The sequence below is a fragment of the Rhinatrema bivittatum genome, chromosome 3 (assembly GCF_901001135.1).
Source record: "Rhinatrema bivittatum chromosome 3, aRhiBiv1.1, whole genome shotgun sequence".
Lineage (NCBI taxonomy): Eukaryota > Metazoa > Chordata > Amphibia > Gymnophiona > Rhinatrematidae > Rhinatrema > Rhinatrema bivittatum.
Window position 1 is genome coordinate 525,143,472 of NC_042617.1, and position 25,562 is coordinate 525,169,033.

Below are 25,562 nucleotides of genomic sequence, written 5' to 3' on the forward strand. Positions count from 1 at the left end.
GTTGGTATAAAAAAGTTCTAAATATCAAAATTGGGAAAGTGAAGGGTTTGTAAAACAGGAAATGAAACTTATTTTTGGTGAGACCACCTTTTTAAAATGTGCTTGTGTTTCAAGCAGAAGTGAAAGCATAACAGGAAATATCATGCAGAGCTGGGGGTGGGAGATTTATTTGTTTTTTCATCTGGGAATAAATCTTGGTTGACTTGATTTTGGTACTTTTGCCATAAGTCAGTTTAATGGAGCAAAGGGGAAGCAAGTGAATCTGTTTTCGCGCCTCAACAGTATCAAGAATGCCAATCGTGGAGCGGGTTTGGGTCCTATAAATGACCATGAGTTTTGCTCCTAATTCAAACTGTGGCTTCTCTAATGAACTGTTTTGCTCATATAGGTTGTTCCTCCTCACTGTATCTTTGCCAGCAATACATCTGCACTTCCAATTGGCCAAATTGCTTCCGTTAGTAAAAGGCCAGAGAAGGTCAGTGAAATACTTTTTCAATTTATCTTTGTTTGATAAGGAAAAGAGAGAGGGTGCTTACTCCTGTAGAAATTTCTGTTCCTCCTACTCCTCTTAACCTGATTGCAATCCACAAAAAAAACTGAATGCAAATTTCCAGAATGTTCCTTATGATAGCAGAAAGTCTTGGCTATCTACAGAGTCAAGTGCTACTGAAGTTATTTCAGCTGCTGTGTGCTTGAGGAGGAGCAAACAGTCTTGGACTCTGACTTTCAGGTTGGCAGCAGTAGGAAATCACCAGGTTACTCTTTAATGTCTCCCTATAAGGAGGCCAGTGCAATAAAATGCTCATAAAGAAAGTACGTCCATTATGGATGCACGCTTTTTGAATAGCGCACAATGTATCTTCTTTGCCCTGGATGCAGTATTCAAATGAAACTGAAATGAAAAGCGTGCAAAAAAAGCGTGTGGCATTCAAAAAAGAGCGTCCATAGCGCTACACATTTTATTGCATTGGACATCCATATAGCATCACATGTGCAATTTGTGGACGCATATATCTGTCAAAGGCTTCTGTCAACTGTAATACAGTGAAATTTCAATTTAAAAAAATAATATTTTGAAATTGACTTTCCTCCCCCAATGTGACATCAGCTTCTGCGTCATAATTCTGTCCGCAGGGTATATAAATTGATGCTGGGAGGCAAATTGTCCTTTTGTGCTCAGTTCAAATTGGACCTGTACTTGATACAGACTAGTGTGAACTGGAGCCTTGAATTTGTACAAATTCACTATTGCAGGCATCGACTTAATTCAATTTCTTCATTTTCAAAAGGTGAGAGGTGTTTGCTTTCTACTTGTTTGTGTGCAGATTTGTTCATTGGGGGTTTTTTTTTTAGATTATATTTTGGCTGTGGGTAATGGACACCCCAGTCCTGGAGGAGGAACTGAGTCTGTTAAAGGGTTACTAACACTCAATTCTTGGACGCTGGTAGAAGGCGTCCAAAAACGGGCTTGGTTTTTTTTTTAATCGACATCTGTCCTGGACGCTGATTATAGGACTGTATGGACACCTCATTTTGCAAGAGGAAAGTCGCCAGAAGGGCTTTCTTAAGACTCCTTTAAATGGATGCCCAAGTCCGGCTGCTTTCCTCGGTGAGCCTCCGTTAATGTAGTTTATGGGCCCTAATGCTTATTTACCCAGCCTTGGGTGTCCTTTTACTCAGGCCTATTAACGGTCGCTGTAAACTGGTCTTTAGCGACACCCAAGTCTTGGATGTCTCTTATAGGCCCAGGACTTGGGCGTCAGTACAAGGCCCGTTTAAGGACTCTTTCCACAGGCGTCCAAGAATTGGTAGTCTGTAAACAGGCCTTTTTAATGGATGCCCAATTCATGTATGCTGACAAAGGAGTTGGATTTGGGCGTCTGTTAAATGCCTCTTTTTTTTTTTTTTTTTTTCCTGCTCTGAAAATAAAATTATAGAATCAGGGAACACTATTTTTAAATAATTCCAAATAAAAGCTAGTGTACATTGTGTTGAAATATCTTACCAATGATCAATACCATTCATATTTATCTTTATTAATTTCTACATTTTTTAATTTTCATTAATTTATGATTTTCAATCTTTGATTACAATTTTTAATTTTTTATTTGGAGAGGAAAAGACCTCGGCACTGGTTGAAAATATAACGAGTTGGATTCAAAACCAATAGTTGCAATCATGGGTCAAAAAACCTCTCTCCTTTTTACATTATGAACTCTTCAGTGAGGATTCTTCCTACTGGTTCTTCCTCCTCAGCATTCGACTTCTACACGCTCACTTCTTTGGGGAGTTCTGTGAGCTGAGGCGGCAGTTCAGGCATGGTGGGTTGAGCAGCCTTTTGGCTAGGCCCCGCTCTCAGTTTCTTCTTCTTGGCACATGGTAGGCCATGGCAGTTATTTTGCGCTTTTTTGGTATGTCTGCGCACACCTCATTGTATGTTTACATCCACGTCTCTGGGTGCATATTGCTGAGGGTTTTTTCTAGACGTTCTGTGTGCAGTTTGGGCATCTTTTATTTTTCCTGGATGCACATTTTGTATGTCTAGCTGGGTGTGTTTACGTCTTTATTGTGCGCATACCAGCCATGGCACCGGCAGCAAAGAAATCTAAACACTTATCTATTTGTGCTGCATGCCACAGAAGGGCAATACAGCCAGAGCTTTCTGCAAGCCTATGTCAGCACTGCCTTCATGTTTGGGGTTTTTCCTCCTCCTGATTTTTACCGCTGATGGTCTATCTCCCGTGTCGTGTCGTCTTAGGTTGATCCAGTGGGGAGGTTCGCTCTCAGGATGTCAGTTTCGGGCCTATGGGGCCTGGAATGGAGCTGCCATCCTTTTCCTGAGTAAAGTTTTTTCATGGATTAGACCTTTCTACAGGAGCGTTCATCTGAGTCGACAGTACCTGCTAATTTAGGTTTGTATGCTAGAGTTCCTCTGTCTGCCACCACGGACAAGCGCTGTAGCACAGCATATCCTGACAAGGTGCGAACTGATGTGGATCAAGATGACTATGTTGATGGTGGTGGCTCCCCTACTGAGGAAGGGGAGATTCCCCCAGATTTAGAGCCAAATAGAGTTGAGTTGCCGAGCCCGATCTCTCAGATTTTGAAGACAGAGTGACTGGAAGTGACTCTTCAGGTGTGCCGGAATTGGTCGGCTGACGCAACCTCCAAAGCGAACCTCACAAAAATGCCTTTTAAAGGATCTCTCCTGTTCAGGAACGAACTGGAGAAGTTAGCCAACAAATGGGGCGAATCCCCAGTACCCCGATTACCTGAAGACAGGAACAAGAGAACATATCAGCGCTCCTCCCCCAGAAGAACCAAGGGTAGAGGATCGCAGCATTTTAAACCTTACAGGAACACACGTCCCAAGCACCTCGCCCTTCAGGAAGGTCTCATTCCTTTCGGAACAAGCACATTAAGAGGCGAACAGGCGCAGGCTTAGGCCGTACCCCATAATGAGAAGACGCAGACCCATTCACAGGAAGAAGACATAGGGGGCAGGCTTGCCCTCTTCTACCAAAGATGGGTCAAGATAACATCGGACAAGTGGGTCCTAACTATCATTCGAGAGGGGTACTCTCTCTGGAATTCCAAAGCTTCCCTCCAGACAAATTTGAGATCACCTTGCCACTCCCACACCAAGAGACTGGCAGTGGAAACAAAAGCTGTCTACAGCCCTCCCAGTCACTAGAATAACTGGGAGTCCAATTCGATACCAAACAGAACAAAGTCTACATCCCCCCTCCAAGGAGAAGAAAGCTGATGGGTCAATTACAAAAATTGTTGACCTTGGTTCCCCCCAAGGTATGGGACTACCTTCAAGTCCTTAGCCTCATGACATCAACTCTGGAAGTTGTTCTGTGGGCAGGGGCCCATATGTGACTTCTACAATGTTCCCTATTGTCACGATGGAACCCAGGGTCCAGAACTACTCAGTTCGCCTTCAGCTACCGACAGCGGTTCAGGATCAGCTTCAAAGGAGGCTACAGGAAGAACACCTAGGTAGAGGCGTAAACCTATCCCCACCAAATTGGCTCTTGCTCACCACAGACGCGAACCTGCGAGGGTGGGGAGCCCACTGTCAGGAACTGACGGCCCAGGGACAATGGAGTAAGGAAGAGGCGAGATGGAACATAAACTGCCTGGAAGCTTGAGCGGCCAGACTAGCCTGCCTACGATTTAGCCACAGACTCCGAGGTGAGTCTGTCAGTCATGTCGGACAACGCGACAACCGTTGCCTACATCAACCGCCAGGGAGGAACCAAAAGCCAGCAGGTGTCTCTGGAAATAGACCCCCCCCCCCCTCATGGAGTGGGTGGAATTAAACCTACAAGGGATTTTGGCCTCTCACATCGCGGGAAAAGACATCTCGGCGGACTACCTCAGCAGAGAGCCTAGACCCAGGGGAATGGTCACTGGCAGACACGGCCTTCCAGCTGATAGTAAATCGATGGGGTCTCCCAGTTATGGACCTACTAGCAACTCGTCTCAATACCCAAGTCCCCAGGTTCTTCAGCCGCAGACGAGAACCACAATTTCAGGGAATCAACGCTCTCGTCCAGAACTCGCCAGAGGAAGACCTCCTATACGCCTTTCCCCCATGGCCACTACTGAGCAGGATCATCCACAAGATAGAACACCACAGGGGACTATACTTCTAGTGGCCCCGGACTGGCCAAGAAGGCCATGGTACGCAGACATGCGAAGACGTCTTGCGGGGAACCCTCTATGCCTTCCTCCACACAGGGACCTGCTCCGGCAAGGACCAATCCTCCACGAAGACCTGAATTGATTCTCTTAAGGTCTGGCCATTGAGAAGATTTGCCTGAAGAAGAGCGGATACTTGAAGGCAGTGATTGACACCTTGCTCTGAGCACGCACGTTCTCCACATCTCTAGCTTACATACGAATATGGAGAGTATTCGAAGCCTGGTGTGAAGTCCGCGAGATCCTTCCGTGGATGGCCAAAATCCCCATGATCCTGGAATTTCTGCAGGATGGCTTGAAGAAGGGTTTTTCTCAACTCTCTCAAGGTTCAGGTGGCCGTGCTGGCCTGCTTCAGAGCCAAAGTAGACGGCATCAGTCTATCAACCCATCCAGATGTTTCCCGTTTCCTGAGAGGGGTCAAACAAATCTGACCACCCCTAAAGTGCCTGGTACCCCTATGGAATCTCAATCTAGTACTATATTTCCTCGCAGGAACTTCCTTCAGACCAACACGCAGTCTGTCACTATGGCTCCTGACCTTGAAGACTGCATTCCTAGTGGCAATATGTTCAGCCTGATGCATCTCTGAGCTTCAAGTGCTATCCTGTCGGGAATCGTTCCTCAGGTTCACACTGGGATCCATACAGCTACGCACTGTCCCCTCCTTCCTACCGAAAAGTGGTTTCTCAATTTCATCTAAACCAAACCATCTCGCTACCTTCTCCAGACGAACATAAGGACTCGAAAGACTCACACCTTCTTTGCCATCTTAACTTCGGCAGACTCCTAGTCAGATACCTGGAAAGATCGGAATCTGTGGGAAAGATGGACCACCTATTTGTCCTTCACAGCGGGAAGAAACAGGGGGAAGCAGCCTCGTGTGCAACTATAGACTGCTGGATCAAAGTAGTAATCAAGGTGGCCTACGTAGAGGCAGGGAAGCTTCCACCTCTATGACTCAAGGCCCATTCTACAAGGGCCCAGGCAGTGTCCTGGACAGAAACCAAGATACTGTCGCCTGCCGAGATCTGTCGGGTGGCGATGTGGTCCTCTATACACACCTTCTCCAGGTTCTACCGCCTGGATGTCCAGGCTTGGGAGGACACAACCTTTGCAAGAGCAGTGCTAATTGGGCCAAGGGCAGCCTTCTGCCCTGTTTGGGAGTAGCGATTGTACATCCCATTGATCTTGAATCAATCTGCTACACCATAGGAAATGGAGAAATTACTTACCTGATAATTTCATTTTCCGTAGTCTAGACAGATGGAGTCAGCATCCCGCCCACGGCTGCCCCGGAATCCGGAAATCTCGGGTGAAAAAAAAGCAAAAACCTCGAGAATAAGACAAGCACGGATAAGCCAGGTATTATCCCTAGTTCAAGACACCCATAGTTGCCGGGTGTCGGCGTTATCCTGTTGAGTGCACTGGCGGTCTCCAGTTTGGAAATCAGTTGAACCAGTCCTAGTTAATCAAGTTAACTAAGTTAATCAAGTTATTAAAGCACACACATATCCACAATTGTTTTACGAGGAGAATACTGAAGAGCTGAACATGGGCTGATGTCAGCTTTGAAATCTGACTCTGTCTCCCATCTGCCATCAGGAGTACACTATACCCATTGGTCCTGAGTCCATCTGTCTACACTAAGGAAAACAAAATTATCAGGTAAGTAATTTCCCCATTAGTCAAATTGACTTAGGAAATAGCCACTGCTATTACTTGCATTAGCATGACCATGTTACTTTTAACCTAGATTGGCCACTGTTGGATGCAGGGCTTAATGGATTCTATGTCTCACCCAATATGGCAACTTCTTATGTTCTTATGTGACAAAAGTACAGTTCCTTTTTATTATACAACTCTCAGCTTCATCACTTCCCAACTACAGCTGCAATCAAATAATAGATTTTAGGACCGTAGCTTAGGGTTTCCACAAACCTTTTGGCTCAAGCTACACCAACTAATTAGATCAACTACCAAGGTCCACTACAGAGCTCTAGTGCAGAGCCTTTCCACATTACCACCAATTCCAAGTGGCTCAAAGACTAGAATTGTGCTCTTAGTAGGTCATGGTATGAGTACAAGCCTTTTGGCAAACTCCAACCATGAAGTTTGAAAAATCAAATATTTCCTGGCGTGTAGCCAGATGGACTCAGGGCAATGGGTAATGTACTCCTTTACTAGCAGAGTGACTGAGTCAGATTTCAAAGCTGATGTCACCCTAGATATATACCCCTGCAATGACCTCAGCTCCTCAGTATTTCTGTCTCCCTAGCAGATGAGGACACTGTCCACTCGCTAGCACATTGCTAGCGGGTTTAAAAAAAAAAAAAGGATTTTCAACTTTAGGAAGAGTAGCCCAGCTCTCCTGTTGTGATTCCTAATGGTCCCTCCCCTATCGAGAATCCCTGAGGTGATTTCCGATCCCTTAGAAGTGCCTTGGTCTGGTAGCCGGTCTCCAGCGTGGACTTAGCCGCTGAAGTGGCTTAAAGGCAAAGGTTGCAAAGCCGAGCACGGCGGTGAAGGCTAAAGCCCTCTTCCCCCCCCCCCCCCCACACAGCTGGAGACCGTCTCTGCACTCAGCCGGTAAACGCTGAGACCAGGTAAGTTCTTTAAAATCTTAATCCCAGAGAAGACAAGGGACTCTGGCGACCTTTCCCTGGTCTCCTTTCTCGGCATGCCATACTGGCGAGTTAAGGGGAGGCGCTGAACGGGTTGAGCAGCCCCCGGTGGACTAAGCCCCGTTTTTGGCTCCAAGACTTAACCACGTGGCGATCCCGGCAGCGCCATCTTAATCGCGGTGAGCTCAGAATCCATCTTCCCCCCCCCCCCCCCCTCGACCGTCTGTACATGCAGGGCAGGCCGGCCTCTTGGGAGCTCAGTGGGCGCGTTTACAAACGCGTATCCATGTGCATACCTGCGCGCACAGCCGCGCATATTCAGGCGCATCACCTGCGCGCACCGGATACCAGGTACACAGATCATGGCCCTGACGGCAAAGAAGCCAAAACAGCACTCCCTTTGCATGACCTGCCACATCAGAGCACACAACCCAACCTGGAGTCCTGCCTGTGCCAACTTTGTGAGGAAGCCCAGGGAAGATAGAGTCTCAGAAGTTTTCCAAGTCTGGACCATCCCAGTTGGAGGACGGCTCAGCAGGGACCTTATCCGGCAGCTCCCCGGAGCTAAGCAATTCTGAGGTGACCCCCTCACTGCTAGAGGGCCCTTCGGTAACTCTTACTCCGTGCCCCAAGGAATAAGCATGGACCCAGGGGCCTTCTCTTGGTTGGAATTTTTCCAGGGACTACAAGCCTTTGTTCAGGCGCAGTCAGCCCCGGTCCCAACCCCAGTAGAACCCCAGACGGAAATACCTGATCCTCTTGGCCCTGTCCGGAGGCCTCGATACATCCCTCTCCTTACCAAGAGTTACCTGATAGGGACCCAGACACAACAGATGACGATGAGGGCTCTCTGGAAGAAGGGAAAATCTCTCCGGCCTGGAACCATACAGAAACATGCTTCGCTTCTTCCACAGGGATGAACTGCCAGCCCTGGTCTCTCAGTCTCTGAAGACTCCGGGGATCCCAGGCACGGACCCTATTATGGAACCAAGAAAGAACCCCCATTTTGGTGTCCCTTTGCAAGGCCTCTTGCTATTTCCCGATGCTGGAAGCCATCCAGGAACTGATCGACCTGGAATGGGATGCCCCGGAGGCGAGCTTTAAAGGAGGGCAGGCCTTGGAATCCTTGTACCCTCTGGAACCTGCGACTAAGGAATGCACGGACTACTGTAATGCTCTTCTATTAGGACTCCCAAACACAACATTAAGACCACTCCAAATACTTCAAAACACAGCAGCTAGAATACTAACCAGAAAAAGGAGGAGGGACCATATAACTGAAACCCTAGCGGAACTACATTGGTTACCTATCGAACACGGAATTAAATACAAAACCCTATGTACCATACATAAACTAATACATGATGAGAAATCAGATTGGCTAAACACAGCATTAAGAGCACACATCCCACACAGAAACCTTCGATCTGCAAATAAAGCACTCTTAACCATTCCTTCAGTAAAAATGGCAAGATTTAACCCAAGTGAGAGAAAAGCATTATCACTAGCAGGCCCCATACTTTGGAATACAATGCCTCTAGAGATCAGGTTGCAAAGAGATCTCAAAGCATTTAAGAAAAGTTTAAAAACATGGCTTTTCAAACAAGCATTTTATAAAGAGACGGGAGAATAGGAAATATTTAGAAACAGGCAGAAGTACACCAGCGCACAGCATCTAGGTTTGTACAGTAGAGTGGTCCACGAACTCTACATCACTATAAACATAATTGTAACACTATGAATAGTGAATTTTACACGTGAACAGTACCTCACTGGTACAATTGGTCATGACCTACCCCACTAAACAATTGATTGTCTTTAATGATATATTGTAACTGAACCTTTAGCGGCACCTGTTAGAATGTACTATTGTATGCCCTCACATTAATTTATGTGCCTACATGTAAAGCGTTGATGGTATATGACTTAGCGACGGTATAGAAAAGATTTTAAATAAATAAATGTGTTTCCCGAAAGTGGACGCCATGGGCTATGCTGTCTCGAAGCGAATGACCATTCCCATTGAGGGAGGGGGGCAGTATTGAAGGATGCTCAAGATAGGCGATTAGAATTCATCCTTAAGCAAGCCTTTGATGCGACAGCTATGACACTACAAATTGCCTCTTGCTGCGCACTGGTGGCTTGCTTCTGCTTGCTCCTTTCCAGAGAAGCAGATAGTTCTGCTGCGGTTGCCGGAGAGGAGACTGAACCTGCCGCGACCTTCCTGCTGGATGCAAGCTCAGACCTGGTTCGTACCTCGGCCAGAGTAGCAGCCTCGGTAGTAGAGGCAAGAAGGCAGCTGTGGTTGCAGAACTGGTCTGCAGACATGACCTCTAAGGCGAACCTCACAAGAATGCACTTTAAGGGATCCCTCTTATTCAGAAGCGAACTAGAAAAGTTAGCCAGCAAGTGGGACAAATCTCCAGTGCCTTGGCTACCGGAAGATAGAGGAAAAAGATCCCAGCGCCCCTCCTCCAGGAGACCTAGGGGTAGAGGCTAACAACGTTTCCAACTCTATAAAAATTAATCATTCCAGGCACCTCGACCATCCGGGAGGTCTGTCCTTTCAGAACCTACAACCCAAGAGAGGAACAGGTTCGGGGGCAGGATTGACCCGAGCTTCCCAATGAGGATGGGCCGACCCATCCAGAGGAAGAGGAAATAGGGGGTCGACTCTCCCTCTTCTACCAACGATGGGTCAAGATCACGTCAGACAAATGGGTACTAAACATTATACGAGAAGGCTATTCTCTGGAATTTCGCAGCATACCTCTGGACACATTTATGATATCACCCTTCCACTCCCACCTCAAGCGAATGGCAGTGGGGTGTTGCAGGTGTTGCATATAGGGAAAAATAACCCTTGCTGTAGTTACACGATGTTAGGTTCCATATTAGGAGCTACCACCCAGGAAAAAGATCTAGGCATCATAGTGGATAATACTTAAAAAACGTCGGCTCAGTGTGCAGCGGCAGTCAAAAAAGCAAATAGAATGTTAGGAATTATTAGGAAGGGAATGGTTGATAGAACGGAAAATGTCATAATGCCTCTGTATCGCTCCATGGTGAGACCGCACCTTGAATACTGTGTACAATTCTGGTCGCCGCATCTCAAAAAAGATATAGTTGCGATAGAGAAGGTACAGAGAAGGGCAACCAAAATGATAAAGGGGATGGAACAGCTCCCTGTGAGGAAAGGCTGAAGAGGTTAGGGCTGTTCAGCTTGGAGAAGAAACAGCTGAGGGGGGATATGATAGAGGTCTTTAAGATCATGAGAGGTCTTGAACGAGTAGATGTGACTCGGTTATTTACACTTTCAAATAATAGAAGGACTAGGGGGCATTCCATGAAGATAGCAAGTAGCACATTTAAGACTAATCGGAGAAGGTTCTTTTTCACTCAACGCACAGTGGAGCTCTGGAGTTTGTTGCCAGAGGATGTGGTTGGTGTAGCTGGGTTCGGAAGGGGTTTGGATGAGTTCTTGGAGGAGAAGTCCATTAATGGCTGTTAATCAATTATACTTGGGGAATAGCCACTGCTGTTAATTGCATCAGTAGCATGGGTTCTTCTTGGTGTTTGGGTAATTGCCAGGTTCTTGTGACCTGGTTTTGGCCTCTGTTGGGGGCAGGATGCTGGGCTTGATGGACCCTTGGTCTGACCCATCATGGCAATTTCTTATGTTCTTAATCCACACTGAGAAGACCACACATTCTGAAGGCTTTAACTCCGGTACCTACACCCCAGCAAAATATAGGGTACTATTACATCTATTTTATTGTGCCCAAGAAAGAGGGGTCATTCCATTCCATTCTGGACCTCAAGAACATCAACAGCATTTTCTACGGATCCTACACTTCCGTATTTAAACTATCTGCTCAGTAATAATGGTAGTGCAACCGGGAGAGTTCCTAACTTCCCTGACCTCTGAGGTCTGCCTTCACATCCCAGACCGTCAAGACCACCAACGTTTTCTACGTTTTGCGGTACTAGGCTGCCATTACCAGTTCCGGGCGCTACTCTTCAGCCTGGCAACCACCCCCAGAACATTCTCCAAAATTATGGTGGTCGTGGCGGCAACACTGATGAAGGAAGGGATCTTGGTACACCCTTACTTGGACGACTGGCTGATCTGGGCGAAGTCTTTGGAAGAGAGCCTGCAGGTGACCAGCAGAGTCAAGAACCTCCTGCAGGAGCTCGGTTGGGTTGTGAATACAGTCAAGAGCAGTCTGTGGCCCTCTCAGTCCCTAGAGTACCTGGATGCCCATTTCAACACCAAACAGAACAAAGTATTCCTCCCTTCACCGAGGAAGCAAAACTGATGGAACAAGTACTCCGTTTAATGACCACTATACGCCCCAAAGTATAGGACTATCTTCAGGTCCTCGGGTTCATTTCATCAACTGTGGAAGTAGTACCGTGGGCAAGGGCCCACATGCGGCCACTCTAATGCTCCTTACTATCACGCTGGAATCAACTGTCCTAAGATTACTCGATTTGCCTCCACCTACCAGCGGAGGTATGTGCTTAGCCATAGTTGGCCATAGAGGCAAAAACTCATAATAAAAACTTTTTAAATATATCCAAAGCAAGAAACGTGTGAGAGTCGGTTGGACCATTAGATGACAGAGGGGTTAAAGGGGCTCTTAGGGAAGATAAGGCCATTGCAGAAAGACTAAATGAATTCTTTGCCTCCGTGTTTACTAATGAGGATGTTGGGGAGATACCAGTTCCGGAGATGGTTTCCAGGGGTGATGAGTCAGACGAACTGAACGAAATCACTGTGAACCTGGAAGATGTAGTAGGCCAGATTGACAAACTAAAGAGTAGCAAATCACCTGGACCGGATGGTATGCATCCTAGGGTTGTGAAGGAACTAAAAAATGAAATTTCTGATCTATTAGTTAGAATTTGTAACCTATCATTAAAAGCATCCATTGTACCTGAAGACTGGAGGGTGGCCAATGTAACCCCAATATCTAAAAAAGGCTCCAGGGGCGATCCGGGTAACTATAGACCAGTGAGCCTGACTTCAATGCCGGGAAAAATAGTGGAAACTATTCTCAAGATCAAAATCGTAGAGCATATAGAAAGACATGGTTTAATGGAACACAGTCAACATGGATTTACCCAAGGGAAGTCTTGCCTAACAAATCTGCTTCATTTTTTTTGAAGGGGTTAATAAACATGTGAATAAAGGTGAACCGGTAGATGTAGTGTATTTGGACAAAGTCCCTCATGAGAGGCTTCTACGAAAACTAAAAAGTCATGGGATAGGATGCGATGTCCTTTCGTGGATTACAAACTGGTTAAAAGACAGGAAACAGAGAGTATTAAATGGTCAATTTTCTCAGTGGAAAAGGGTAAACAGTGGAGTGCCTCAGGGATCTGTACTTGGACCGTGCTTTTCAATATATATATATAAATGATCTGGAAAGGAATATGACGAGTGAGGTTATCAAATTTGCGGATGATACAAAACTATTCAGAGTAGTTAAATCACAAGCAGACTGTGATACATTACAGAGGACCTTGCAAGACTGGAAGATTGGGCATCCAAATGGCAGATGAAATTTAATGTGGACAAGTGCAAGGTGTTGCATAAAGGGAAAAATAACCCTTGCTGTAGTTACACGATATTAGGTTCCACATTAGGAGCTACCACCCAGGAAAAAGAGGATAATACTTTAAAATCGTCGGCTCAGTGTGCTGCAGCAGTCAAAAAAGCAAATAGAATGTTAGGAATTATTAGGAAAGGAATGGTTGATAGAACGGAAAATGTCATAATGCCTCTGTATCGCTCCATGGTGAGACCGCACCTTGAATACTGTGTACAATTCTGGTCGCCGCATCTCAAAAAAGATATAGTTGCGATGGAGAAGGTACAGAGAAGGGGATGGAACAGCTCCCTGTGAGGAAAGGCTGAAGAGGTTAGGGCTGTTCAGCTTGGAGAAGAGACGGCTGAGGGGGGATATGATAGAGGTCTTTAAGATCATGAGAGGTCTTAACGAGTAGATGTGACTCGGTTATTTACACTTTCGAATAATAGAAGGACTAGGGGGCATTCCATGAAGTTACAAGTAGCACATTTAAGACTAATCGGAGAAAATTCTTTCACTCAATGCACAATAAAGCTCTGGAATTTGTTGCCAGAGGATGTGGTTAGTGCAGTTAGTGTAGCTGGGTTCAAAAAAGGTTTGGATAAGTTCTTGGAGGAGAAGTCCATTAATGGCTATTAATCAATTATACTTAGGGAATAGCCACTGCTGTTAATTGCATCAATAGCATGGGTTCTTCTTGGTGTTTGGGTAATTGCCAGGTTCTTGTGGCCTGGTTTTGGCCTCTGTTGGAAACAGGATGCTGGGCTTGATGGACCCTTGGTCTGACCCAGCATGGCAATTTCTTATGTTCAGTGGTGGCTACAGGAAAGCCACCTAAGCAGAGGTGCAAGCCTATCCTCACCAAACTGCATTGTGCTCACCACAATGCAGTTTGAGGTTGGGGAGCCCATTGTCAGGAACTGACTGCCTAGGGAGAATGGAACATAAACCGCCTGGAAGCTTGAGCAGTCAGACTAGTGTGCCTGCGACTAAGCCACCGGCTCCAAGGGCAAGCGATTCGAGTGACGTCAGACAACGGTTGCCTACATCAACTGCCAGGGAGGAACCAGGAGCCAGCAGGTATCTCTGGAGATAGACCCCCTCATGGCATGGATTAAACGAAGAGCTGGACTGGAATTCCGATGTGGCATTCAACGTAACGAATGATTGGTCTGTTTTGAATACAGGGGAGAGGCATTTAATCCTCACAGGTGTGTTAGAAGTATTAGTGAGCGTTTGGAAAGCAGAAGATAGACGCCGGTGATAACAGAGAAATAGAGAAGCATTACCGCTCAACTAAATCGACAAAAGATGGGAGTTATAAAGAATGTTGGGGGAGAATAATCGATGAAGTATAATATTTGTTTAAAAAGATGCTAACAGCAAGTTCATACAACGCTGGAAACCAACTGCGGGAGAACGAAAGGAAGAACCTGTTTGATTGTCTGGTTTAAAACAGTTCATATGGTGGAGTGGAGAGATATAGCCATTCGAGAAACAGCTTTGCAAGATAAGTAATTCCGACTATATATTAGAACATTGTACATCACCTGAGGAAAGACCGTGCTACGTCAGAAACAAGGCCTTGTCGGGTGGATAACTAACGGGTGGTTTATAAGTCGGTATCAGTTTAGAATATGGACTGTAAACAATAAATGACCGCAGTTTAACAGATTTCGTCTAACACTCTTGAAAAATCATATAAAAGGTTTTTAATATTCACAGTGCACATTTCACAAAAAAAAGATACCAAGGATGGAGGTGGATTGTTCATGATTAAAAACATCTGACACATTACAAGGTAGTAATGTCATGAGAAAATTTATGAAACGTTCCACCTTCTCCATTAAAAATGTATTTTACGAAAAAATTATCCTCAAGATATTTTTAAAGTATAGTTCACAACATTAATAAAAAAAAACAAAACAAAAAAACAATGTAAATTGCATCTAGACTGGACATTGTTTAGAGTTGGAAATGTTTATCCAATAAGTATTCATAGGTGCCAAGGAATTTTGATTTACCCTTAGTTCAGGACACCCACAGTTCGACTGGTGTAGGTGTTAACTAGTTGAGTGCACTGGTGGTCTCCAGTCTTTTAAATCAGTGTAACCAAGTTTAATCAGTTTTAATTAAGTTGTTTAAGCAATATATATATCCACAATGGCTTTTCGAGGAGAATACTGAGGAGCTGAGGTAACTGCAGGGGTATATCTAGGGTGACATCAGCTTTGAAATTTTACTCTGTCTCCCATCTGCTAGCACAGGAGCACATAACCCACTGGTCCTAAGTCCATCTGTCTACACTAAGGAAAATGAAATTATCAGGTAAGTAATTTCTCCATTCTGCATACTTTATATTGGTCAGAATAACACAATACACATTACAGTTTTTGAGTAATTTAAAATGTAATACAGAAAAGTTATTACTCAAAGATGCAGAGTTTTAAATATTTTAAGTAGAATTTCTCTAGAAGTATATAGTAAGTGTCCCTTCTGCCTCTCTTTACTCCCCTGGCCAGACCTCTTTCACTGTGCCCTTTTAAGCCACAGCTCCTCCGCCTTCCACTCTTTCTCCTCTTCCCCTTTAGCTTAACACCTTTCACTCTTATCTTCATTCCCCAGCCCTCTGCTCCCAGAATTTGACCCCTCTCTCATACGGCCCCTGACCCAGGCTTCGTCCCTCCCTCTCTTATACCCCATCACACAGACTCCCTCTCTCTTGCATACACCCCCATACCCTCATTCACTCCCTCTCGCATACATACCCAAACACAGGCTCCCTCTTTCATGCACATACCCTCACACAGTCTACCTTTCTCTCTCTTACACATCCCTACACACAGGCTTCCTCTCCTCCTTTCACACACCCTGGCACAGGCTCCTTCTATCACAACACACACCAATGCCCAATCTCTAACTCATATACACAGTTCCTCACAATCTCTCCACACTCACACACCCATGCACCCTCACATAGGTTCCTTCTCTCTCGCACACACACTTGCACTCTGGCTCCCTCTCTCTCACTGGGCCTGTCAGATATTCCTGCACTCATCCACCCCACCCCCTCCCCCAAATTGCTTTCATCACTTCCCCTGTGCACATATACCTATGCTGTTTCTCCTCTTCTGGCAAAATCAGCTCTTCAGGGATGGGGGTCTGCCCACGGCAGCTGGGCCTCAGTCATTTTTGCTGCGAGTGCGATGCACTCTGCCCACAGCCACCAGGCCTGTGATATCTTCAGTGCGAGTGGAATAGTCTCTGCTTGTGCCCCACTGTGCCTATTTTGAAATTCTGTGCAAGAGGTAATTCTGCGCAAATTCTGCACTCCACAGCAGCACAGAAATCCCCCAGGAGTATTAAGTGCACAATTACATTGGCAAGACACATGTTTTTACTTTTGCCTCAAAACGAAACTGGCAATTTTTAATTTTTATCTTTTAAAAAAAAAAAAAAGTACAATAAGCCAAATAGTTACTTTGCACAACCCTGATGAGCAGTGTCCATGGCCTGTAAGAGTAATTCCTCCCAAGGCCCAGTACCTGTTGTTCAGGAGAGGGAGAGCTCAGACGTTTTCACTTTTGAGGTTCTGTGGAAAATGAAATACATTTTGGATAGCAATATTTTCTTCTACATATTTGGAAAATAGTACTTCCTGGGTTCTGCAAGATTCCTTTGGTACTTTTTTCACAGTATTATTTTATTGATATGCATTTTGCTGCTGTATCATTGTTTGCAGTGTTGGTGTTCTATGCAGTTGGCATACATAGTTGGCTTTGTGCTGAGTATAATTTGCTTGTGGCTTTTCTCTTCCTTTCCTGTGCAGGTTATTGGGATGCACTACTTTTCTCCTGTGGATAAAATGCAACTGCTAGAGATCATCACCACAGCTAAAACCTCTCAGGACACAACGGCCTCCGCTGTTGCCATTGGCCTCAAGCAGGGGAAGGTCGTCATTGTAGTGAAGGTAAACCCTAGAAATGTTACTGTTTATCTTTTAAAAATGCTTTGCAAAATAAGGAGGAAAAAGCAAAGTATAATTTTAATGTTGGTACAAGTGCAGTGTTTTTTCAGATTTACTTCAAAGTTGCTGTGAAGCAGGCTTCTGAGAGAGAGGCCTCTGGCGTTAAGTGGTTCACGGCTATAGTTGAACCTCCTATAAACTGGCGAGGTTTGTTTAAACCACAGTCCAGTCCAACCTGATGGAGTTCATGTTGAGCCTGTGTTCCATTGCTTACTAAAACAGAAGTCAATCAAGACACAGCTCAGCTAAGGGATTTGTGAGTCAGCAAAGGAGAATGACTTAAATGTAGAGAAGCCTTCCGTTAAACGCTCTTCAGATCTAAACTGGCTCTTCTTAGTCTAGAACCAACATGCTTCAGCAACTCCAACCAAAACTGGCCTAGCAAATCCGAACCAGCTGTGAAATGTCAGATTTTAGTGCAAGTTCTATCCATTTTGACTATATAGGTAAGTTATCAGCAAGTTAACAAAAGTGTTGAATATCTTGGCTGCCCTCTAATGTTCCTTTATCTGGTTTCTTCTGCAAATCACTTAAAACTGCATTTAAAATGACTTTAGATACAGAATAATTGATTAGCATGGCATTACCTTATGAAGTTCACAGGCTGAAGTTTGTGCTAATACATGCATGTAATCTGAGATCACAAGAGTTGTACCACATTGGTTTTATACAGTTTTAGATTATCAGTAGCCCTCGAATAGGAAACTGATCAGTAACCAAAATTAAACAGTTTTGTTTTATTTCTAATACTGCACTAAATTAATCATTTCCTCTTGAACAAATTCCCAAGACACACAAAATAATTAAAGCTGTCATCTCATTGTTTTGTTTGCCTCATCTTTCCCAGACTCTTATGCACCTTTTTTAGTTATGTAAATTTTCAATTTGTTTTGCTGTGAAATTTCAAATCTAGTTCAGCTTGATACCTGTCCTCTAGCTTCTAGCATAAATGGGCTGCTTACTGCTATGGCAACATCTGATATACAGGGATTGCTTTATTTATTTATTTTTTGTATACCGACATTCGATCGAGATATCACATCGGTTTCCAGATAACAGGTTGAATAGGGTGAGAACTGCCCTATTTTACATTGTAACAAGATAACAATTAATTAAATATTTAATATAAGACATTGCAACAGCTGAATATAATTAAATGTGGGTATAGAGAAATGGCAAAATGACTTGGTTACGAGTAGAATGGGGGACAGGGAAGTGGGAGTACAGGGAGGGGGAGAGGGAGGGAAAGGTGGGGGGAGGGGTGGTGAAGGGGGGGAAGGGGGGGTATGTGTTAGTGCAGGGTAGTAGTCAAGCGGGGAGGATTTCAAGAACATGTATTTTAGGTTGTTGGGGTTCAGGAGGGAAGGCTTTCAAGAACAGCCATGTTTTGAGCTGTTTTTTAAAGACTTGAGGTGAGGGTTCGTTTCTGAGATGTGTGGGGAGGGAGTTCCACAGGGTAGGGCCAGCTATTGTAATGGCTCATTTGCGTGTTGCATTGAGGTGAGCATTTTTGAGATTTGGGATGGAGAGGAGACCTGAGTTGGAGGATCTGAGAGTTCTTTGTGTGATATATGGTTGGATGGTGGTGTTTAGCCAGACCATTTTGTTGTTGTTTATTTTTTTTTGTGTATAAGGGTGAGGGTTTTATACTGGATTCTTTGTGTGATGGGCAGCCAGTGGAGGTCTTTGAGAGTGGGTGTGATGTGGGAGGATTTCTGTGGTTGGTGATGATTCTGGCGGCGGCGTTTTGTAGGACTTGGAGGGGCTTGATGTGGATTTCTGGTAGACCAAGGAGGAGGGAGTTGCAGTAGTCGAGTTTTGAGAAAATAATTGATTGTAGTACTGTTCGGAAATCATGCGGTTGGAGGAGAGGTTTGAGTTTTTTAAGTGTTTGGAGTTTGAAAAATCCATCTTTGATTGTATTGGAGATGTGTCGTTTTACACCAAATTTGGTGTAAAACATTTGGTGATTTTACGCTTTACACCAAACATTTGGTATAGCACTCACTGGAGTGTGAGGAACTCTGTGCAATGGTTGAGCACATGTGAAATAAGGCAGTGATTTAAATAAACCTTTTTCTACTTATTACATTTTCTCCTCATCTCCATTCTGTCTTCTCTTTGAAGGTCTGCTTGGTTCTTTCTTTCTCTGGAAATTCCTGTCTGCCTGTTTTACTGTTTCATGTCTGCCTTTTCCCTTTCTTCTATACTTTCATCAGCTCTCCTTCCTCTTTCTTTTTTTCCCCACAAATCTTTTTCCATCCACTATGCCTACATCCTCCACAGCCTTTCCTGCTTTCCTGCCCCTCTGCAAACTCTTGCACCTTTTCATCATTCTTTGTTATACAATATTCTCATGCCCTTTGTTTTGCTGGCAACGGTCTGTTTTTGTTCTGTCAGTCTTAATTTCTCCCTCTCATAGCCTTTTTTTTATCCCAGGACAAGCAGGATGCTAGTCCTCACATATGGGTGACGTCACTGACTGAGCCCTATCACGGAAAACTTTCTGTCAAAGTTTCTAGAAACTTTTGACTGGCACACTGAGCCCACTGAGCATGCCCAGCATGCCATGATCCCTCGAGCCACAGGGGTCTCCCTTCAGTCTTCGTTTTTCCGCACTGCAGTTAACATCGCGGAGCAGGAGCGCTGTGTGAATTTCTTCACTCAACTTTGTCTAAAAAAAGATTAAAATCCCTCTTTTCTCATTCCCCACATCGGGGTCTCTTCAACCACTGGTCGGTGAGTAGAATTTTTGTTTCTGACTCTATTTGAGTTCACAAAACTTTCAGATAACTATCGACGGCTGTCCCCGGATATCATGGCCACAGGTTTTAAAAAATGTCCTAAATGTAATTGAACGATGTCAATTACTAATCCACACCTTGAGTGTGTGCTTTGTTTGGGACAATCCCATGACGTTTTGTTGTGCCCAAAATGTGCAGAAATGACCTCTAAAGGTCAAAAAGCACATCAGGAAAAGATGGAACACCTTTTCCACATCCAGCTATTACCTTCTACGTCGACATCCACCCATTCGTCTCCGGCCAGAGCGTCAAAAGCTGGTTATTAAAAAGCGTCGACTGGAGGGCTCAGGAGACTGGTCGTCACTGACCCCCGTCTGCGGCATCGACGAAGTCAATGTCTAGGCTTGAAAGCCACTGAACATCGTATAAAACATCGGGATCGACATTCTTTGATTCCGGAGGCCCTGTTATCGCCAGAGCAGCCTGGAGCCAAGAGACCTCGCCTACAAGAATTACCGAGGCCTTCTACACCAAGGCGTTCCCCACCTCTAGAGGTGCCAGACATTGAGCCTCCACAGGGCCCTGTGGTAGAGCCGATGACACCTTCACTGCCACCACGTATAGCTGCTCTGCCTGCATCAGCTATAACTGAGGAACTGAGCAGATTCATCCGCCAGGCAGTGCGAGAAGCGCTTCAGGAATACAGACCACCAACACCGATGACTCCTCAATGCTGACACCATTGTCGATGCCGGGCCATCCCAAGACAGACAGCCGATGCAGATGCGCCCCCCAAAGACAGACCGGCTGCCATACCATTACCATCCCCGATGCCTTTCCGATGCCAGTACCCATACCGGGGACTCCAATACAACCGGATGCTTCGATTTTTCAACCGCTTATGGAAAAACTCATGCCTCATCGGTGCTTGCCATCACAGCCTATTCCTACTAAGCCAGCAGGTAGAGGAGATACTTTGGTCTCCCCACTCGATGAACCTCAACCAGGACCTTCAGGACTCTTCAGACCAGTGGTTCCATCAATACCACCGAGGTCTTCTCCTACTTCTCCTTCCAAACATCACCATATGACTCCTGGGAGGATAAAACACAGATCATCATCGGAAAGTTTTATGTCTGAACCATCTCTCCTGAGGGAAAGAAGTCTCCTCCAGAAGACTTATCCTTCACCACTTTTATAAAAGATATGGCAGACACAATCCCTTTTAAATTAGTGTCTGAGGAGGATACAAGGCAGCAAACATTAGAAGTTCTTCAATTTGTGGATCCCCCAAGGAAGTCCTAGCCATCCTATTCACGAGGTCCTGTAGAATTACAACATAGATTGTGGGAACATCCATGTTCAGTCCGCCAGTCAATAGGAGAATGGACACCACATATTAGTACAGCATATCCCTGGTTATCAAAGGGCACAACTACCACACCAATCAGTAGTGGTCGAGTCGGCTCAGAAAAAATCTAAAAGAGTACGACCTCATTCGTCTACACACCAGGGAAGGATCATTGATTCCTAGACTCTCTAGGAAGGAAAGTCTTCCAAGGAGCAATGCTTAACTCCAGGATAGCGTCTTACCAACTCTACATGACGCAATACCAGAGAAATCTCTGGAAACAAATGCAGCAGCTCACTGATTCCCTACCTCAGCAATACCAGGATGCTAATGCAATTGTCCATAAAGGACTAGAAGCTGGAAAACATGAGGTTCGTGCTGCATACGACAGCTTTGAAACTTCTTCAAGGGTTGCAGCTTCGGGGATCAGTGCATGCCGTTGGGCCTGGTTGAAAGCCTCTGACCTCAGGCCTGAGGTACAAGATAAATTGGTAGACTTACCTTGCGTGGGCGACAACCTTTTTGGATCAAAGGTTCAGGACGCAGTAGCCCAACTTAAAGAGCATACAGAGACACTGCATCAGTTATCTGTGTCCCACAAGACTCTTCTTCAGCGTCCTCGTCAACCAAGAAAGGATACCAGAAAGCCGTACTACAGGCCGAAGGTATTATCCACCGGCACCTAGGGGCAGATCTTCCCGACCACAACAAAGATCTCAGCCCAGGCAACCTAGAACTGCTAGGCCTCAACCACCAGCGCAACAGGACCAGCTGCAGGTTTTTGAGACAAGCCAGAGAACAGCAGCCATCTCCACAATCCCAACCCAAACATACCAGTAGGAGGTCGAGTCTCCTTCTATTACAACCATTGGTTACAGATAACAGACCAATGGGTACTCTCCATATATATCAGAGGTTATCAACTCAATTTCCTATCAATTCCAAAAGACTCTCCTCAAAGTCTCTTTGGATAAACAAAAATCACATCACTCTTCTGCAAGCAGAATTATCCACCCTTCTGAGAGCCAGAGCTGTGGAACCGGTACCCCGGCCTCAGCAGGGCAGAGGATTCTACTCCCGTTATTTCCTCATTCCAAAGAAAACAGGGGCCTACGTCCCATCCTAGACCTCAGAAATCTCAACAAATTTCTACGGAAAGAGAAATTCAGGATGGTCTCTTTAGGCACCATGCTTCCCCTTCTTCAGACAGGAGACTGGCTCTGTTCTCTGGATCTACAAGACACGCTCACATTCCAATATTCCCTCCTCATCGCAAGTATCTGCGTTTCCTGGTGGGTCAACAGCATTTCCAATACAGGGTTCTACCATTCGGACTTGCCTCAGCACCCAGAGTATTCACAAAATGCCTAGCAGTGGTAGCGGCACATTACACAAGGAAAGTGTACACGTTTTCCCCTACCTAGACGACTGGCTCATCAGAAGTCAATCTCAACAAGGAGCTCTGGCTTCTCTCAGCGAACAATCAATCTGCTCCACTCGATGGGTTTTTCATCAATTACCAAAAGTCCCATCTCATCCCGTCTCACCTACTACAATTCATCGGAGCAGAGTTGAACACCATACTATCAAGAGCCTTCCTACCCGAAGATCGGGCGGAAACACTCTCCTTATTAGCAAATCGCTACGCTCGCAAAACAACACAGCTCATCAATTTCTAACTCTGCTAGGTCACATGGCCTCTACAGTTCATGTCACCCCTATGGCCAGATTAGCCATGAGAATATCCCAATGGACATTGAGATCACAATGGATACAAGCAATTCAACCACTGTCATCTCCAATTCAAATAACCCACCAGTTACGTTCATCTCTCCTTTGGTGGGTAAACAGGACAACTTGCGCAAAGGCCTACCCTTCCAACAACCAGTTCCACAGATACTTTAACTACAGATGCATCCACCTTAGGTTGGGGAGCTCACATAGACAATCTCCAAACCCAGGGTACTTGGACAAAACTCGAAGCAACATTTCAAATCAATTTCCTGGAACTTCGAGCTATACGTTATGCTCTACATGCGTTCAAGGACTGCCTTTCACACAAGACTGTTCTGATTCAAACGACAACACAGTGCCATGTGGTACCTGAACAAACAGGGAGGTACGGGCTCGTATCTCCTTTGTCAAGAAGCCGCACAGATTTGGGACTGGGCCCTGACACATTCCATGTTTCTCGGGCCACTTATCTAGCGGGCATTCACAACAGTTTGCAGATCGCCTCAGTCGTCAGTTCCAACCTCACGAATGGTCCCTGGATCCCTTAGTAGCACCAGGATATTTCAATGTTGGGGACAACCAACAATAGACCTCTTTGCATCAGACCTGAATCACAAAGTGGACAGGTTCTGCTCTCTACAAACAGAAACACCAGCCAGCCAAGGACGCCTTTGCTCGCCCTTGGAACTCAGGTCTTCTATACGTGTATCCCCCGATACCGCTAATAGCCAAAACTCTAGTGAAGCTACAACAGGACAAGGGGTCCATGATACTCATAGCCCCATTGGCCTCGACAAATGTGGTTTCCCATACTTCTCGACCTCTCGATCACAGAGCCAATTCGCCTGGGTATAGCTCCCACTCTCATAACTCAGGACCAGGGCAGGTTGTGCCATCCCAACCTTCAATCCCTATCTCTGACAGCCTGGATGTTGAAAGCTTGATTTTACAACCACTCAATCTTTCAACTAATGTGTCTCTTTATAGCTTCACGTAAACCTTCCACACGAAAGAACTATTCTTCGAAGTGGAAAAGATTCACTTTGTGGTACACAAAAAGACATTGACCCTTTTTCCTGCCCCACACCTCTTTACTAGACTATCTATGGCACCTTTCAGACTCTGGTCTCCAGACCTCATCTGTAAGAGTACACTTAAGTGCAATCTCAGCTTACCATCATACAATAGGCACCAGTATCCGTGCAACCTCTTGTCAGTAGATTTATGAGAGGTTTAATTCACCTTAAACCACCAATAGGCCACCAGTCACAGAATGGGACCTTAATTTAGTGCTAACAAGGCTCATGCGTTCTCCTTTTGAACCCATGAATTCCTGCGATTTAAATTTCTCACATGGAAGACTATCTTCCTAATAGCCATTACATCTGCTAGAAGGGTTAGTGAGTTACAAGCACTTGTCACATACTCACCCTATACAAAATTCCTCCACCGGTGGTACTTACACATCCAAAATTCCTTCCCAAGGTAGTTACGGAATTCCATTTGAATCAATCCATAGTTTTGCCCATATTCTTCCCAAGACCTCATTCTCACCAAGGTGAGAGGCTTTACATACCTTGGACTGTAAATGTGCGCTTGCATATTATTTAGACCGCACTGCAGTCCACAGGAAATCCACTCAACTCTGTTTCTTTTGATCAAACAAACTAATCCTCTCCAACTGGCTAGCAGATTGTATAGAGTTCTGCTATGAAAAAGCAGGCCTTCCTCTCCAAGGACGAGTAAAGGCACATTCAGTAAGAGCAATGTCAACCTCAGTAGCACACTATCGTTCAGTGCCAGTTCTTGACATATGTAAAGCTGCAACATGGAGTTCTCTTCACACTTTTGCAGCTCATTACTGTTTGGATAAAGAAGGAAGACAAGATTCAGCTTACGGACAATCTGTTTAAAGAACTTGTTTCCAGTATAATCCCAACTCCTTCTACATCCAACCTACTGTGATTTTGGCTGCCTCAATTTTTCCAACAATCTTCAGTGTTGTCACTACAAAATGACTCAGCCTATAGCTTGCTAATCACCCATATGTGAGGACTAGCATCCTGCTTGTCCTGGGATAAAGCAAAATTGCTTACCTTGTAATAGGTGTTATCCCAGGACAGCAGGATGTAGTCCTCACGAAACCCACCCGCCACCCCACGGTTGGGTCCGATACGTTTTTTATTTTATTTTTGCTTACGCTTATTGCTATACGAGACTGAAGGGAGACCCCTGTGGTCGAGGGATCATGGCATGCTGGGCATGCTCAGTGGGCTCAGTGTGCCAGTCAAAAGTTTCTAGAAACTTTGACAGAAAGTTTCCGTGATAGGGCTCCATCAGTACTCACCCATATGTGAGGACTACATCCTGCTGTCCTGGGATAACACATATTACAAGGTAAGCAATTTTGCTATTTCATATTTTCCTCCACATTCTTTATCACTTCTCTAGCTTACATTGAGATGTCCCAAACATACTGCATCATTCTTCAAAGTGTGCTATGGTGTTAACGCATGCGTTACGGCATTTTCATATGCGTAAAACACCTTAATGCATGCGATAAGCACCATAACCATGGTGCAATGCAGATTTTAAAAGGGGAGGGATTGGGGAGGAGTTGGTGGGATTTCTACAAAAGTGGGCTGGCTTCACAAAGTGCAAAACAATAATGCCAATATTATACAGTTTTAACGTCGAAAATAACTACAAACCTACCCTTTTTCAGTACCGTTAAGCTGTGTGATATCATGCGTTATGCCTAATCGCAATTTGCGATTT

At 45.1% G+C, this 25,562-nt stretch overlaps 1 protein-coding gene across 1 annotated transcript in view; it reads left to right on the top strand.

Annotated features, from left to right (window-relative positions):
* Positions 1–25,562, top strand: part of HADHA (hydroxyacyl-CoA dehydrogenase trifunctional multienzyme complex subunit alpha) — a 348,879-nt gene that overhangs the window by 152,325 nt on the left and 170,992 nt on the right. Inside the window, 2 exon segments of the mRNA XM_029596270.1 lie at positions 389–475; positions 16,758–16,898. Of these exon segments, the coding sequence (XP_029452130.1) occupies positions 389–475; positions 16,758–16,898 (228 nt within the window).